A 19,683-nucleotide genomic window follows, 5' to 3' on the forward strand; every position below is an offset into this window, starting at 1 on the left:
TTGCATAAATTCATTGAAATTTTCAACCAAGGGCATTACAATATAGTTTTGTTTTTCACTTGTTACAGTACATCGTTAAATGCAGTATTTAAAAGAATAAAGAAATCTCAGTGCTTCATACAAATCAATATTTAATAATTAATCAGCATCAACATAGCCTTTACTCATTATTTGATAAAATTAATCACCTCTGAAACCATTTTTACTGTAATACCATCTACGCACATATTATTCCCACATAAATTTGAAGAAATAGATCTGAGATAGAGGTTTTCAATGGTCTGCACCAGCACATTCTGCATTCATAGCCAACTACAATGAAATCCCTGTTAAACTGCAGGATTAAACCTGCAGGTTTTTACTTTTTATGTGAATGGCTGTGTTAACCTATTACATATTCCTGTTGTGAGGATAAAGATTGATAAAGCAAAAAATTACAAGTTTATTTACAAAATTTGTATAAAACAACAGCTGCCAAGGCAACCACACATTCATCCATAGAAATTTAATAATAACCATTACTCCAGTATTAGTTCACATTAAAAATATGGATCCTCCTTTACAGAGTACAACTATTATCACAATTACTTCAATTAGTACAATAGTCTATCAGGAACGGAATGATAAAGAGGATTATGACTTCAAAAGTAGCAGAGCACTTAGTGAAAAGATCAGCAACTGTAAGCAGCAGTTAATACATTAACAAATAAGAATTACATTAGACTGTATTAGGAAAAATGAGTTCACCAAATATACCCCAATAATTAATGCTGATCTTATCACAACAACACACACACAAACACTAACGTTAAACTGCATCTCCAGTTTCAGAATGTGGCAAACAGTAGTTGTATAAGCAAAATACACAAGGGAACTACATAGGAAGCCTGTTATGGGAAGCTATGTGGAGACTGGTCTGTGCTGGTATGTATTGTCTATAAATTGTAATAAAATACATTGAAACTGTAATAAAAAATTTCAAAATTTTCTGCATACTAAATTATTCTAGTTTCTACTATCTGGGCAGACAGACAAGGGTCTAGAGCATACTGTTGATAACTTTTCCTTATGACCCGAGTCTTTTTCCTGCCAAAGGACACTTATGGGCATTGGAAATGACTGCTGCCTTTGGCACACTTATGTACAAAACTGTAATGCACTAAAAAATCCTGTAAAATTAGGTATTGTAAATTATACATTAATTAAAACAACACTGAACTTAAATCCCAAATGTTAAAAATAGTTACATTACACTTAAATGTACATAAATCACAAATCCTACTTTAAACATATAAATCATGAATCCTATTGTTAAAGTAGACTAGCCAAACATCTAGCCCAGTCTGTTGAACGTAACTGATGGCTCTCCTAGGCAGTCATACTCCGTACCTGAAGAATCAAACCCTGTCTGCTCACACGGCAAAAATATAAACATTCTGTGGAACACATACTTTTGGATATTATATACAATGACCACCAGTGGCTTCATTTACACTTATATATTTACACACTGTTTACTTCAATACTAGCAGAGTGACATCTGGCAGTATGAGTAGCAGCTCAATGCTATAGCACCATTGACATGTAGTCAGATTCATTCAGGAGACATGTTCACTTCCTGGCTCACAAAGCTAATTATCTCCAAGTGCTATTAACTATCATTCTTCATGCGGGGAAATGTATGTGACAAAGATAAAAATAAATTGGCACTTTACCCAAGGATATCATTATTTACTGCTACAAAAATAGTTATCATTTTGCATTTATTAAATTTAATGATGATCTTGGGAATTCAGGCACACTGGAAGATATACATTAAGTTACAGTAACTATTTTAATCAGCTTATAGGCACTATGAAATGGCAGCTGAAATTTTAGAATAATGAGAGTACAAACATTGCAAAAGATTCATTAAAAAAAGAATCTTTTCAGAGTCCTTCATAAGTATTAGTGGTAGCTGACCATACTGTATTTCATCAGTTCAATTTTAATACAGTCTAAACTGTGTTTATTACATGTTTGATAAAATTTTTACATACAGTATTTCCAGAAAAAATTCATTTTCTTTGCTTATCGTCATTCTCAAATTCCGAATTAACTTCAGAGTCTTCAATATCACAGACATTGTCTAAGTCTGATGCTGAAGTGTTGGACGCTTCCCCACCCCAAAGAGATGCTCCCTCTTCCTCATCCTCCATTCCAGATATTACAGAAATATCTGCTCCAAACTCACTGAATCGCTTGACGGTGTCGTGTCGACGATTACTTCTTACGCGATAAGGTGAGTAAGTGGCACCATTTCGATCTTCAGGCAAATGGTTAATTTGGGGGGGTTGATATGGAACATTGTATGAATCTTCATAAGTATTCAAAAGTTTTCCTCTTTCATCATCAGTTTCTGTTTCACTGCCAACTTGGTACCTTGGTAAGTATTGATTTGGGTGAGTCTCATAGCTGTGAATGGAAAAAATTACTATTAGCATGTCTGAACATTACAGTTATTTAAACAATAGCTCCAGGAACTCTTGAAATAGTTTCCATGGGAGAATAACACTGGGCCATAAAGATCTAATATACAGTAGGGTTGAATTAAATATTATCTAGGTTAATTTACCTATAAACAGTACAGTACTGTACAGACATGTTCTCTATTTTTTCAGCTGATTACTATTCAGACATTATTTTTGAGCACTTGCTTTTCCACATAGGTGTTAGTATGTTCATAAACAAAATGAAATCCTTCTTTTACTGTTGTTTCCTAGGAGTTCAATGCTTTTCAATACTTTTCTCATTGATTTTCATTGTAAATCTAAACCTGAGTATGCAAATGGGCCAATCACCATCTCATCTGGCAAGACAATGTTTTCTCTTATTTTTCACAATACACTGAGTTGGTTTACCAGGATAATAAAAGCTCTCTGATAAGGTCATGACCCAGATCAGCACAGTGAACTAGAGCCAATCAAGCTGTTTCCATTCCTGATGCTCTTGAACAAAATCAAGGGAAGCCATGCCACTGTATGGACCAACTCAACTCTGCCCTTTTATAACCATTCTAAGAATGGAGGCAACCACTGACAATTCCAAGGTCCATACATAGTACCGCTCCTGCAGAATGACCTTATCTCAGGCAACCCTCTAAAGAAAAATTGTCTACTTTGTTAACAAATCTCAATGTGGGATGGTTTCTACCTTCAATGATATCTGGAAATATGCATTCAAAAGCCTTCCAGACAGCAGCAAAGGCATCCTCAAATCTTTATGGTGCATTGGTCATCTGAAAGGTGCCCTTGATACCCCTACCTCTTGGACAGTCCCAAAGCATCCTCTCGTCCATGGCTTCCATGCATTCTTTTAAGTCAGTAATCCTTGCTATCAATTTGTTTAAAATGGTTGCCAGGATCTCTTTCACCTTAACCATGTGGGATTTGTATATCTAACTCTTTTGCGACTACTTTTGCACTTTTTTTTTTCATATTAGGATGAACTTTTATCTTTTTTTTTTTATATATATTCCAGCCTACTAATTCTACGGTGAATTTCATTTCCCTCAAAATCAGTGAACGTATAAAAAATAGAATTATGAATCCTTGGAAGCAACAGATTTTTGGGAAATTTCCTCAGCTGGTTTGGTAAGTCATAAGTAGCTAATATTCATATTTAGCTTTCTACCTCAGCTGCATCTAACGCTTTCATGTACCTAAGAAGAAAGAGAATAATCAAGCTACACAGAGTTGGCCACAGCAACATTTCCCCTATGAAAACATCAATGAACACTAAAATTGGATTATAGAAATATGGGGCAGCTTGGGTTCCTATGCATTTGGCAAAATATACCACAAAACCATAATTCCGGATCCAAATGAATGCACACAGATGTGTTGATTTCTACAGTAAAAATAAAATTTTATGAGTACATGTCAGCAGATGAAAATGTGCTTAACATTAAGAAGCTGGCAGATCTACAGTAACAAAAATTACGAAAACAGAGGTATAAAAACAGTGCACAGTACTGTTTCTGTAAATAAACTTACCGCTGAGGTTGTGGGACAAATAACGAAGTATCTGATTCAGCCCCAACATCAGAGTTTGGATCAAGAAGCTGTGAGGTGTCTAAATCTGGTCGGGATTCCAGTTCAAATTCAGTGTCACATTCACTAATCAGCTCGTCTGCAGGTAATGTCTCCATGTCACGCCCTGGATCTACTGGACCTTCAACTGTAAATAAAGTAATTATAATAAACCTAATTATAATTTACATTTTTTACCCTAGCATGATTTGTACTGAATGTTGATAGTATTGTGTTACTGTAAACATTTGTATGAAAGGAAATTCTAATCATGTGATAAAAACTTGACAGTAATAATCCACTTCCAAAAGAAGGCTGGCACAATGAATTAATTCAATTCAAATGTTTACTCTGTATTATTTTTATATAATCCCTGACTTTGTGTTAGAATGAAAGGCAGTACATTTGATTCTTCACACATTCTCCCCTCTGGTAAATTTATTACAGGCACTGTTAGAAATCAAATGCAAATTAGTCTGTTTGTGCTTTCAAAATTCAGTGATCATTCAATAAGAACTGAAGCCATATAACCAACCTTTTAGACATCTTTTACAGAAAATCCTACCTGGCGGCATCAAAGGCTGATTTTGTGCCGGCTTCACTACTATAGATTCGTTTGATTCATTGGAATGGTACGATGAAGAATCTCTCACTTCTCCCCCAGGGACCTCCATGATGTTGGGAAGTGGGTTCTGGGAAGGTCGTGCCCAATCGGAACAATCCCAGTGGTAGCCTGCCACCACATGGACACCAGGACACATGTTAGTCACAACAACTCCTTACATATTTAGCCCTAATATCACAACACTAGCTACTTACAGTGCTGTACTCCAGCTCATATTGTAAATGGCTTAGCTCTACTCCAAGTACAATAACAGACAAAAAAGCTAGGCTGAAAATGTAGCACCTTGCAATTCCAACTCATGTGAAACCTGAGAACAACATTCAAAAAATAAACAAGCCACATCCTGCATGCAGTGATATCTATGAGTAATGGTAGAGTATGTGCTGTCCTTGCACAGCTATAACTTATACTGCAACTACATACTATGCTTTAATACAGTGCAGTATAATGTACTTGACAAGCGAGTATTTTTTAAAGAGCTAAAATCAAAAAATACTGTTAAAGTGAACACTGTACCATTATCTTAAACCTGGGAGCTACAGTATACTTGATCAGGCTGTAAAGCTTGCTTACTAAGCTTGTCCTATAACATAATATCAACTCAGTAAATTAAAGAATGATTATCATTTGAAAACTTTACATTATTAACTGGTATATAGTCAACTTTAAAAGCAAAAACTTTATGTTTACAACAATATAAGTACTGGTACCTAAAACTGTGCTGGCTCAATATAAGTACTGGTACCTAAAACTGTGCTGGCTCCTATGTTTTAGATATGCTTCATACTTAAGAGCATTTGGCAAACAGTTCAATGTGTAAAAAGTAACTCAATAACCTCTCATCTAGTAAATCAAAATTGGAAGGGAGAAATTAATAAAATAAGTCAGAAAAATTTATCACAGCATATACAGCACAGCAGTTCATGTATTACTATAGGAAGAGCAGCTGCTTGGAAGTATGTAGTACATCCATAATTATGTAGATAATTTTTCAGCTCCCACACAATTTTATACTGCATATGCATAAAGCTAGACTTTAACAAAGGGGAAATTGTTATAAATAGTTAAACAACACAGCAAGAAATAAAAAAATATTTCTTTCAATATAATGCAGCCTGGGCACTGCTTGTACCATATGAATTGTTCGGTAAACCCACTGGATGACTAAAAGCTGTAATACTAATGTTTCTCACTAGGATATACCTAACACTGAAATGCTGCTACAAAAATTATATGAAATTGGGAAATGAATGATATAAAACTCCCTGCTGTTTATATTTTTCATTTTCTAGTCCAATTGTGTCTGTGTTCATCAATATTTGATAAAATGTGGTGCATCTCTGACAATATGACAGTATTTAAATCTAAATAACATAATTTCCTGAATGTAACAAAAATTACATAATTTCAGGAATGTAACAATTCCAAAGTGAAAAAATAGTCTAAACATGTTCTTCTAAACTTTTGATTGCCTTTCATCTTCTGACATTCACTCCTGAACTTTCATAGTGCTACAGTACACTTTAACCTACATATTAAATGACTAGCACTTACTAAAGTTTTCTCTCTCAAAATTTGCAAGAGCTTAATGACTTATTTAGAATAATTTCATGTCTTCAATAACATCATACATCTGAAGAATTAGAGTGTAATTCGCACATACTTTCCAGACATTGTAACAACAATTCCTTGTGGATAATACAGTATCTGCCATACTATAGAGATGTAATGTCTATTAACTGTTTGTCAATTATATGCAACTTGTGGCTTTCTTGCTCCGATTCAAGAAATATTTTTCAGCTTGACATACAGCAAAAAGTGATGTGTGATTTTATTTTTTATATTATCTACATTTCTGACAATAACACTAGTCTAAATCTACAACACAGAGAATATGACTATCTAAATATTGTGTTTCCCTACACAAATCTTCACCTAAGTGGTAAATTTTTAATACACATTATATTTGCAATTACTAGTGCTGCGAACAAACTGACCTAACCCTAGGCACTTTTTTAATCAAAGGGAGATTTTTTGTGATCAGTAACATGATTAATTTAGCAACTTTCAGCATTAACCACAAAGATTTTACATAAATTAGAAGATATCTTACAAAAGTAAACTCTGAAAACTGGATGAATTAGGCAACTTACACATGGTTAACCCACCCAAAATAATCATCAGAATCACTAGGAAAAAAAAAATTGTACTCCCAATGGGCTACTTTTAACATGTTAAACAATTTGAGAGTATTGAAGACCTAACCAAACATACCTAAATCAATCATTCCAAAGAACTCAACTATCACCTGTTCCTCAATTTTTTTCATAAACTTTAAAAACTCAGGTTTTTATTCTCATCTGGTTCGAATAAAATAACTCATAAGCTCAGTAAAAAATTTTAAATGACCTTTTTCATGCTTTACCAGGGGTAAAATTCAGGTTACCCTATATTCATTTACAACACACTCCACAGAAGAGTTATTATTACTGATAAATAGTTTAACCAGACCATTGAGATAACACTCTTAACTCTCATAGTCATACCCTTTACAGTGTACCTTGAATGTCCCACTGCAGCTTGAGCCATTACCAAGGCTCAAGCTGCATTACTTTTCATACATTTACTTTGGTTTCTTCCTATTTACCAACTTCTTGAACTTACATTTTTAATGTTTCCCCCTTTCATTCAAAAACAATTCCTTTAAGTTTGCCCTATGAGAGTCTAGATATGTGACTTGGTGGTCTTTTTAAACTAATTCATAACAATAATAACCTTGCCTTAGTTATACATGCAAACCTGCAATCAACTATAGTAAAGGAGTCTGTCCAATTTTGAATGTAAAGCCATAGAAAAAGCTGATCTTAAATTTAGAGCACTTGTTTCCTTGGTGAAATTAAATCAATACATAAACAGTTACAACAAATTTTAGCTGTCTTACTAAAAGTTAATACACTAATTCAATACTCTGAACAAAGACCACAAAAAACTTAAGTAACAACAAATGATTTGGGATTTCTGGCAAATGAAGAATGCCTCACAAAGAATAGTGTTCAGTACCTGACTTCCTTAACTGTCCCTAACAACATCTGTTTTGTTCTCAAGTGAACATACATCAACTACTAATTGTAGGGGAAGGGAGAAAAGACTTCAGTGTAAGACAATGGGGTATGTTAAAAGAAAAAATTAGGATTTCTAGAAAAATGAGGATTTCATGTGAAAACAGAATTCACTGCCTTATAAAATGTCAAAAAACAAGCATATTAGATATGATAACTGAAACAGGGTGACACTGGACCTGTGTGCTGTTACTAGTAACATTTGAGTCCTCTCTGTGCCATTAGTTGCTTTATGCCAGTTGCTGACCACAGGAAAAATTTTTTAAAGCCTTGGTTTGTAACTCAGCTTTTAGTTCATGTTATTATAACTCCGTATGGATGCAAAAAAGAAAGTTACCTACGCAGAGATAACCTGAGGAACTGTTTGCAAGAGAGGATTACCTCCTTGGACTGAAAAAAGGATGATGGTAATGCCGGTTATGTGCGAAATGTTTGCATGAAGGGCTATCTATGCAGCTGTTCCAAGGGACCTGAGATGGAGGAGAAGACCCTGACAAGATCTAACTAAATTCATGATGATGTCTTCCAGGGGGGCCAATATTTTCTTCTAATTTCTTCACTGGTATGATTATATAATTGTTTAAAGAAGCAGGGAGCAAAAGGGTGGATGGATGGATTGACTGACTGTGATTTATCTAGTATCACATTACTGTACCTGGTTCAATGATGCTGTGTAAAAGTATGGAAGACTATGAGAGCTAAATGGTGAAAAGGGAAAAGAGTGGAGGGGTGCATGAGGCAGGAAAAATCTGATTAAGGATTGAAAAAGTCATGTTTGCATCCTGACAGCATTGTCCTTAGCAAGCCAGCTGGCAAAAGTCTGTCCACAATCACATTTCACCTATTCAATTTCAGACCAAGACTGAAATGCAATGACAAATAAAAATTGTTCAGTAACTACCTCTACCCTCAGTAATAACTTCATGATCATCAAAGTTAAAAAGCCCCCTGAAGTATGACAATATCAGAACAGGAAACTTTTCAGATGATTTAAAAATTTAACAAACTGAACAAGAAAACCAACCAGTAAGCCGGGAAGCTCCTCACTTCAACACATGCCTGTATCAAAGTTGTCTGGACAAGAAATACATATTACTCTGCAGTGTTTGTCTAAGTGACCTTGAGCTTCAGCAAATGGTCTTGGTCAAGGTCAAAATATGTCCGAGTTGATAGTGAAACTAACATACCAAATTTGAGCATTACACCAAGAATACAAGCAAAGGTGATTAGAAAAAAATATATATGTCCTTGAACTTGGTCATATGTCCTGGGGTCAGCATACAAAAACGAGAATGTGGATCAATGATCTGGCAGACTGGAAGACAATGATTACTATACGGCTCACACAAAATTTGTAAAACTCTAGTGGGAGAAAAGACAGCACTTGTGTTGGTCATATGTAAATTAACTGCACATTCACTGTTTGTACTCACAATGTGGGTATCCCCCATCATTCACTATGGAACTTAACAGCCAGGTGAAATAAAGAAAGCCTAAAGTGCAAATGAAAAGTATTGCTGAAGTCAAATCTGGCCAATCATAGAAGACTGACTGGGGGAAAATAATTAAGGGAAAAATGAGGGATGTAGTGCAAAACTGACGTAATGTCAGTTGCGACCCAGGAAAAGCTGAGTGAAGACACAAAAAAAGTATGGTTATACAACCCCCTCCCTTGAAAGACAGCCGTCATCAACCAGTTACAAGATCTTTACTGTTACACAAATTCTTAGGTGGTCTTCCATTTAAACTATAAAATTAAACATCACATATTTTTATTATAAATATTGGTAATCTGATGTTATGCTGTAATAAAGTGTTAAATTATTAGGCAAAGCCAAAAATAAGACTTCTCAGGAAGTTAAATTTGTACTTTGGCCTAGTAAGTTACTGAAATTAATGTGATTCAGGAGACAGAAGATTCAAGTGAGAGAAAGAGAAATGATAAGGACTACCCTTGGGTGAGCTCAAGACTGTTGTCTTGTACCTCAGAGAGAGAGAGAGAGAGAGAGAGAGAGATAATGTTGTAGGAGTATGCACATGGCTAGTGTGATAGCATTTTTGGTGTGAAATTTGTTTTCCTAATTACCAAAAGTGACTTCCTATGAAGTTGGGGAATACATCATCTATACAATCATGTCAATACTAATATACTTCTGCTAACTTCTCAGTGTCACTGCTCCCCGACCTCCAACAAAAAAAAAGGCCTGCTCTCATTTCTTCATGGTATTACACATTCACTAAGCAAAATACAATACTTTGGGGCATAACTGACAGAAATTTCTGCATCATTTTACTCCTTTGCATGAAGTTATCATCAGGTAAAATAAACTACAAGAAAATTAGCCACTCTGTCAGTTCTAGTCAACTCACTAGCTACATTACAGCATGAATAATGATTTTTTTGGATAATCCCCCTGCTTTTTATCCAGCAAAAATTTCCTTTGGTCCTCTAAATTCCCTACAACCCTGATTTAATAGATAAATTGTTACTACGATGATTACCTAGCTGGATACACATGACCTGATCAACAAAAATATTTGGCTTCAGCATGGAAGTCTTGTTTCTTCCCTGAACAGACTCGGACAATAAAAATTTGCCTGTTTCAAGAAAGGACAATAATAAACTGCATACAGTAAAAAATACTGTTGGCCTAGCTGGAGTTAGCTTGGGAATGTTTTTGTTGTTAGCATGCAACATAACTGTGACCTTGGCAGCCTGTATTTTAAACATGCACTGTTTTTCTGTTGTTGACTGTTAATTTTCAGCACCATAGCTCATTCTGCTAAAATTAACGCTGATGAAAAGCTTGGTTAATGTGTTACTGCAGTTACTGTAGTGAATAATTGTTGGTATTACCAAATACCTGTTCCTTCCATAACCCAATCCTCCCCCTTTTGGGAGCCCCTGGGTAAATCTCCAAACTAAGTGTGACACGTTCGCTCTTCTAACTTTTGTGAAGACACGTTCGCTCTTCTAACTTTTGTGAAGACTTTTAATGAATTGAAGATTTACTGAAGCTGTTTACACTATAATACATAATAAGACAATGATAATGATAATCTCAAGCTCTGAAAGTACAACTTCTCTTCACATTAAAATTCTAATATACTGTATCTCTTTTCTTGATAAAGCAATTTTAAATTGTACCAAAGACTAATAAAATTTTCAATGCAACAAAACTATATCGTTAAGTCATCACAAATCTAAACTCCTATTTTTTGGAATGATACAAAACAGGTCATGTAATGTAGTTGTGAGACCATTAAGTAATGCATGTCAATTCAACTAAGCAGGAAGACTGCTGTAATATTCATTGAAATGAAGATAGAATGAATAAAAAAAAAACTGCTCTGGAGCCTTTCCATACATTGCAATTTTTTCATAAAATGTCACGAATATAGAAATAAGAATGCTGCAAAATGTCTCACTTAATTCAGTTTTCAGTGTTGGCAGCAATGCATTTTATAAATGCTTACTAAAAAAAAGCATTGTCTTTCGCTCTTCCTGGAAACAAGTAGCAACAATATGGATGTTACATGATTTGATTAACATCAATTTAACAGATACTGGCAAAAACACCTTGTAGGTTTTTCACAACTAAGAACCAAATGACAAGTAATATGCATTCCTGAACACAGCACCAAATATACGGATAAAAATTGAACTGAGCATTTAAAAAATTTTGAAAAAAATATAATGTAGCGCTAGCCAGCAATTACCTGAACATATTAATTTGCAATGCATATGAATAAAAGTGCTACAACTGTAAGCTGAGCATAAGGATTAACGCAAGTTAATGCATCATTGAAAAATTGGAAAAAGGGTTAGGCAATTAAGTCTGAATAAACTGCAATGCTTAACAAAACTAAAACATACTACGGAACTGAAACGTATCAGATAAATACTGTAATACATTGTAAAGTTAATCCCTCACAATTTAGGTACTACACCTTTGCTTAACATTTTTTGTCTGCATGTTATTGCCCTACATTTTTCAGGACTAACACTTCTGAGATTCTACAAATACTTTATTACTGTATTTTTATTTCAGCCTTTCACAATTCTTGTTATTCTTTCATTCAAGTACCAACAGTGTGAGCTGATATTTTTTTTCAAGAGTAATACCATATATTTGGTTACAGTTTAAGAGTGTAAGACTGTTTCATAAGGTGCTGAATTAATAAAAATAAAATGTTCTAAGCAAGCAAAATCACAAGCATGCTACTAAATCAATTATGCAGCTCAAAATAACCAAGGTAAGATGCAAATCAAGTACATGTACTTAAAAAAATAAAACCATGCAAATGTTTACCAAAACTAGGCCTGCAACATAAAAATAGAAGTGTTCAAAATACAAGTGTTTATCTAACCTGGCAGGTCATCCATAGAGGCCCCTGAACGCACACTTGTATCATCCCTGGTGCTCCCTTCTACACTTAGCTTCTTGAGGCTTAAGTACTCACCCTGACGGAACTTTACATCTGCCAAGGACAAGACAGTAACCTCACAGGAATGACGGACTAAAAAATTAGCAGTCTGGTGACTGCATGCATTACAGTATTTGTGTACGGTTAGTTTATGTTACCTGTATCAAGATTTTGTGACCCCATAGAGTCTCCTTAGGGACAAGTTACCAAAATCATTAAATACAATTATCCTTACTACATAATCTCAACTTGTGAAACAATAAAACAACATTTCAAGTTAGCTAAAGCAATTTTTAAAAATTAGAATAAGCATGTGTTTATGTGAATATAATTAAATCTAATTCTTGTAGGTGTGATTGTTTCAAAAAACATAATGGCTACTGTTCATAAAGTTTTCACCATGTTGAGTTAATTGGTCGTAAATCAGATAAAACCCTGACACCTTCCATCATCTACAACTATTCTAGGAAAACACTTGTAACCATAAAAGTAGAAACCAAATTTATATCAGTCTATCATTGTACATACTAGCCAGTTCTCCTTGGTTATAGCCTTGTGCCTGAAAGTTCTTAGCACCAATCCCTGCACTGCAAGATGCACTGCTTACTGCATTTTACTTTTCATATTTATTGGTCTCTTTCCACCTAACTTTCCCGTATTCTTCAACTTTATCTAATTTTCATCTTACATTTAAAGTAAAAAACCTGAGGGCTAGCCCTTGAAATAATTCTATGGTCTGGGTGAACTACTTCCCTGCAATACAGTAATACACTTGTTACTATAATAAAAGCTTAACCAGACAAATGAGCCACAAATTATCCTCTCATACGGCTGGCTGGAACGGTTCGTTCTAAAATGAGGGATGAAAATTGGAGATGATGATGCTTAAGGACCTAAATAGCCAGACAAGAAAAAGCCACAGAAACGGTAAGAAAGTTAATAATAGACTGTTTGTTAGACAAATCTTTGAGTTCTTTACTTGCACCAGGGGGTTTGATAAAAGTCACCATTAATGAAAATATCAGCTTTCAGTATTCCAACAAACCATTTCACACCCTGTCATACTCACTTTGTTGGCTCAATGGGCCTCATTGAACAATGAGGTAGGAAACGCATCAACTGAATCTCTGAGGCTGACATTTTTGCTACCTGAATGTTTTATCAAATTATCCTTGTGCAAGTAAGCTACCTGAAAGTTTTATCAATTACCCTTGTGCAAGTAAAAGTAATCAATTCATCCAACTAAAATTATTCACTCTAACCTATGTTCTTGGTAAATTAACAGATACAGTATTCCTAGGAAATAAGTTAGAAGGTACTTGTGCTCATATTGTAGGTACTCAAGCAGTATGTCTAAAACCTTCCAGAACCCACAATGCACCTTAAAAATTAGTACAACTGCATGGAAAATTTTATTACAAGTATTCTAACTCTTGTAAGCTCTATAAACTACACTGCAGTACCTATTCCCTACCAATTAACATTCTACAAAATTTCCTAGTACAGTATTACTGTACATTTAATGCACATTTTCTAAAATAACCTTTACTACATTACAAAAGTACATTACCATAAATTTCAAAATAAACTATGGAGGTTAAAAACAAAAAGATTATATAAAATCTACCAATTTCAAAATATTACTGATAGAGACTACAATGGTATTAAGGGGCAAAATTTTTTTTGCCTCCACCAACTTAGCAAAGCACACATTCCTTGTTCGTACAACCTTCCTATCTAATTGTTCAAGTAATGAACAAATTCTGCTGTGATCTTTTTTCAAAATACAGTATTTGTCTTGTGATGACCCACTGATTAATCACTGTGGATTTACATCTTTCAAGAAACTAGGAATGTACAGTACTTCTACAACATCAACTGTTTCTGAAGAATCAAATACTGTATGCAAAAAATTTGGAAATATGTATTAGTTTTACAAATTACTTCAAATACTTAATGTGCATTTACACTTAATTTGTTTAGCTTCTTGTGTACAATATTCACTCCCAACCTACCGAGCATGAAATCTCTTCAGTGAAATTTCTTCCTCTTTGAAAGATTAAGGCTTTGCTTGTGCAGTGCCTGTAATACAAATTTTGTCACCTCAAAAACATCAAATAATTTTCAGTGAAATACTACATCCCTAGCTTCAGTCTAAAACATCCTAAAATCTAAAGCTCAATACTGCGCTCATACACTATTAGGTAAATCAAATACCTAAAGATTGTATTATATTTTACCTGCAGGCTTCCCTAGGGATTTCATAAATGACATTCAACACTGCACATGTCCAACAAAATGGAAATGTACCTTGCACATTGTCTAATTTAATTATAACTTATAATAATGAAGAGCTTATACGTTTACATACCTGTATTAATTCAAAATTAGTAGCTTGGTTTAGGTTAATCTGAACTTGTGCCAAAACAATGCGTTGCCCAAAGGCGGCCCTAAAGTGTGATAAGGTATTGAAATAGGAGGACCTCAACACTCAGACAACCTCACCAGCACATACAGTAGAGCTGTAAACTACTGTATAAAGAACAGATGTAGTATAAAAAAAAACAGCTCTTTATATGGTAATAAAAAATGTGCATGCCTGTAAACCTTCAGGTAAATATTTCTTAGAAAGCTCGTCCAACGACAACTCAAATTATTCTATCTTATTTACGACCAAGAAACCTCATGGACAGGATCAGTAGAATACTCTTACATAAATTAAATGCATTGGCAAGGCTACCATTATTAAACTTAACCTCAGTATAATAAAGAAACTGAAGTACATTTTATCCAGTATAATAGCTGCAGCATCTTATAGGCCCATAAATTTTCTTTATTCGTATTAAATAACCCTTCCTCCCTGAATACGATAAAAACTGCAAAACTCATAAATCAACTATCAATACAAACCATTTTGAATTTTGTTATTTTCATAGTAGGTATCCTTGAGATTATGTGCCAATGCATCCTTCCAAGGCTTGTGTAAACTGTCAGAGTCAGCAGCATTGGTAGAACTTGGGGAGCACAGGGTGGATCCCCTGGTTGATCCCATTGTGGAACCTCTAGGGGTTCCAAGAGGATTAATTTGAGGTGTATGGTGAAGAAGACTGTTGGGCTTCGATATATTTTGGACAAAGTCCCGAGAATATTGTGGAAGGTTCTCTAGCTCGTCCCCAGCAGAGCCATAACTACGGATGGTGTCAAAGTTGTTTAGCGGCATGTAGGCAGGTTCACTAGGACTAGTGGGGTAGGAGTCGGGGCGAGGCGTGCAACCGTGCGGATTCTGCAACACATACAAGCCAACACAACAGTCAGGCACAGCCAACACAACACTTAAAAACCCTGACTGAGCTGCTCAGGAATAAGGGTAAGCCATCAAAATACAGACTCAAACTAAAACAAAGGATTTGCTACAAATTGCAATCAGAAAAATATTAACACACATATTAGCATCATAAAAAGAAAAAACTGCAAATATAAAACAGGGAGAAAATCATCACCTAATTTCAAAATAATTATACTGTACTAAATTCAATATACTGTAAATACTACATTTTGATGAGTTACCTTGATGTTAGTCAGGTCACTAAAGAGAAACATATTGGGTGTAAAAATGTTTCAAAACTTATTCAAATGCATGTGAAATAATAATTCGAAGCCTATAGCACATGCACAGCTTCTATCAAACCAATTAAATAAGGCTAGAATAATATGGTGATAAGAAGCAATAACTAGCTGTGAAAACTACTTTGGCATTTAAATGTGACTTTACTTTTGTATTTGCATAACTACCAAATACAAAACAGCAGAAATGAGTAGTCTTATACTCTTTTATATTTTAAAGTTATTTCTAGCTTAAAAACTTACTTTAAGTGCAATAGATATAAGTTAACAAAGTTTAGGTAAATGATTAGCAAATTACACTCCAGTAATAAAAAAAAAATAAATAAAAATACTCACACAGATAGGCACACATAAAACTCATCAATACGATGCTAAAACCAAAATATGTTATTTACCTGGGACGCTTCCAAATTGCTCAACTTTGAATTTCTTTTGTATATGTTATGATGATTGTCTGTATTTTTAGGCTTCAGAATAACATGGTTTGTCTGTTCAATTAACTGACGTCTGCGGGCAGCCCTTCGTTCTCGACAATGCATTGCCAATACAATTATGAGCCCCAAGATGACAACAGCAACAATGCCAATGATTATATAAATAATCTGCAAGGGAAATATGGCAATTATAAATTTTCAAATATTCTTTCAGTATTAATACAATTAATGTATTCAGCAGTTTTGATAATCTACTTTGAAGTAAATACCATACTCATGTAGAATTAATGTTAAATCTATGTTCAATATGATGTGTACTTCAAAAGGTGTTTTAACTTACTTCTTCCATGCCGATGGGAATAACAACTCCACCTAGTTCATCACAGTATGTTCCAGATGCATTTCTTGGGCACATACAACGGAAGCTTCCATAGCTATTAATACAAGTACCTCCATTATGGCAAGGATTCTTTGCACATTCATTTATGTCAATATTACAGTAAGCACCAGTAAAGCCACGACATTTGCAGATTGGTCCAGATATACCTTCCTCACAAATTCCTCTGTTTAAGCAAGGGTTAGGATTACAATACATGTATTGGCACCGTGGCCCTGACACACGAGCAGGACACTCACACATGTAATTATTTTCAGTGTTGACACAATGGCCATTGTTGAGGCAAGGGGAAGATGCACAAGGATTTGAATCTAATTCACAACGCGACCCTTGGAAACGAGGGTGGCACTGACAAATAAAAGAGGCACCTTGTTCTTCACAAGTGCCACCATTAAGGCAAGGAAGAGAACCACATACTCCAGGAGGCTGCAATGCAGCTTGACACAGTGGCAGAATGTGGGCTAACCGAGTTAATGAAGCAACGGTTGTTGAATCAGTGTGACTCACTGGTAAAGATGTACCATCAATACGAGGATCATCGATGCAACCAACAAAGCCCTGGCGAGGGTCTTGGGCACCAGCCCAAGGTCGAACTTCAGCTCCAAGATATAAATAAGGGTCATCTAAGTTCAGCAAGTCCGATGATCCTGGGGAAACACCTTGTCCCCGATACATTGCATCAACAGTTACTTCTGCCGTGCTGCCAAACCTCTCCAGTCCAACATGGTGCCACTGACCATCATCCACACGTAAAGAAACAGCCACTACTCCTTCCCCACTCCCCAAATCCCATCGATAATGAAGTTCTCCATTTTGTAACTGAAAACACGAAAAGATTATAGTCATAATTACACCATAAAACATATCTTATTTCCTAATTAAGCAAAAGCAACAATATAAAAAGTGTATGGAAGAACAAATATAAACCAAAAGTAAACAAATGTATAACTTAACTTATTATTATTCTTCTTCGTTTAACATACAATTTAATTTTCGAAACACTCGCTTCTAAATACAGCATCCAAATTTTAGTAGGATAAATATCTAGGGAATAAAGATCAAGGTGAATCTAAGTTAATTTTTCATAAAACTACTGTACCTAATACTTTCAATTCATAACTTGAATTTGAAGCACCATCAGAAAAAATATATTACCAGGGACAATAAATTTACATTAATAAATGCACTTGTAACCTTCATCATCTACTTAAATCATGATTAAGAATTTAATGATCAACAGAAGTGATGTGAATGCTCTTTTTCTTAACTCTTAATCAACCTACAAAAAATCTTACCTCTAGAATGCTGTAATCAATTCTACCAGCTGTGAACATTATGTTGCCATATGGGTGTAGAGTCCTGAACCACAATGAAAAGGTAAAGTGGCGCTCAATGGGATTACGCAGAGAGTACTGTGCATAACTCTTGCCCTTGAAAGTCATGGGGGACTTTGGATGATAGCATTCAGGGCTATTTTCTTTATTAACACAGTTTGTTATATTTTGTTCACATGTAGCGCCCACTAATCCTTTAGGACAAACGCAAATATATCCCAGTCTTGAACTATCAGGTACACAGATTTGGTATGACTGACAAGGCTTGTGGGCACACTGATTCACAGCAATGTCACATCGAGCACCAGAAAAGCCAGTGTGGCACCTGCATCGAGCTTCATGATGATGATGTAATGAAACAAAACTGACAGTGTCAGTAGCAATAACAACTTGGTCATTATCAATGACAATATTTTCTTCACAATTTCCATTTTCACATGAACTTTCTGTACATTTATCCTTGACAACTTCAATGACTTGCAGTCCTAAATCTGACTCCAAATTATCACGACCAATTTCAATCTTCTTTCGTATAATGGTTCTATTATAGTATTCATCAGGAGTCCTTCGAACAGCAAAGAGGACATCGAGATCAGCTGTGTGATACATGGGTTTTGCATAGATCTTTTTCTTGGTATTTCTTCTGAATCTTGTGCGAGATGGCTGGAGACTTAAAATTATAACATCACGTGATTTAACATTCAGTAGGTTTTTGATACCTCGGTGAAATCTTCGTTTGTAAGATAGAATAAATTCTTCTGGAGTTGCTCCCTCGAGCTGAATAATAACAGAATTATTAATCATTTCTGTACTTATGTCAATAACTTCAGCTTCAGCTTTACTGTATGTAGTGAATTTTCCATCAGAGACAGAGATATTTACCAAATAAGTACCCTCATCTAAGCCTCCCTGTGCTGCTAAAGTGCCATTATGTGAATTAATGGAAAAATATCTTCTGCTGAGTCCATGATCATCTGGCATGATTGAATATGTAAGTGTGTCATAGGGGTCCTCATCTGCAGCTTTAATTGTTCCTAAAATCCCTCCAAAATAATCCCCAGTATGTACAAACACAGTAACTTTGAGAGGAAACACTACTGGATGGAAGCGGGACTCTTCAATGATCTGAAAGACAAAAGAAAATAATTTCACATACTATTCGTGTTTGAATAAACTATGCATGGAACATAACATGACTCTCTCTGCAAATGAAAAATATCAAAACCTCACTATTAGCTTTATGGCAGTTTTAATACTTCTTAAGAGTCCTTTCCTCTAATAGAATAAATATAGCTAACCAGAGAATGCCCATTTATATGTTTGAGTACAATGAAGCTCCTGCTCCAAAGAGATTACTTTTCCTTTCATATTTTGCGGATGCCTATTTACATATTCTAATAAACCAACAAAAAAAGTATGAGCAAAGAATGATAAGGGTAATTATGGAGTCTTTAAATTTCAAGAGCAAAATTTTCCATGAAATTAAAAAAAAAATAATACATCAAGAATATCTTTTATTATGTTCCTCCATCTCTACAAGTGAAAAGTTGATAAATAGTACTGTAGTTCTTTTGATATACAGTACTGTAGTTTAATACCATGCAACTTTCATCTCCAATTAATTCATTGTCAAAGAAAAAATTCCTGTCTCT

General features: G+C 34.8%; 1 protein-coding gene across 1 annotated transcript in view; it reads right to left on the reverse strand.

Annotated features, from left to right (window-relative positions):
• Window positions 1–428: 428 nt before the first annotated feature.
• The window catches only part of LOC136826950 (fat-like cadherin-related tumor suppressor homolog), a 279,927-nt gene continuing 260,672 nt past the window's right edge, over window positions 429–19,683 (reverse strand). Inside the window, 8 exon segments of the mRNA XM_067084546.1 lie at window positions 429–2,454; window positions 4,035–4,218; window positions 4,636–4,803; window positions 12,186–12,296; window positions 15,153–15,525; window positions 16,262–16,468; window positions 16,641–17,516; window positions 17,993–19,156. Coding sequence (XP_066940647.1) covers window positions 2,058–2,454; window positions 4,035–4,218; window positions 4,636–4,803; window positions 12,186–12,296; window positions 15,153–15,525; window positions 16,262–16,468; window positions 16,641–17,516; window positions 17,993–19,156 — 3,480 coding nt within the window. The 3' untranslated portion in view covers window positions 429–2,057.

Source organism: Macrobrachium rosenbergii, chromosome 41 (genome assembly GCF_040412425.1).
Source record: "Macrobrachium rosenbergii isolate ZJJX-2024 chromosome 41, ASM4041242v1, whole genome shotgun sequence".
Taxonomy (NCBI): Eukaryota; Metazoa; Arthropoda; class Malacostraca; order Decapoda; family Palaemonidae; genus Macrobrachium; species Macrobrachium rosenbergii.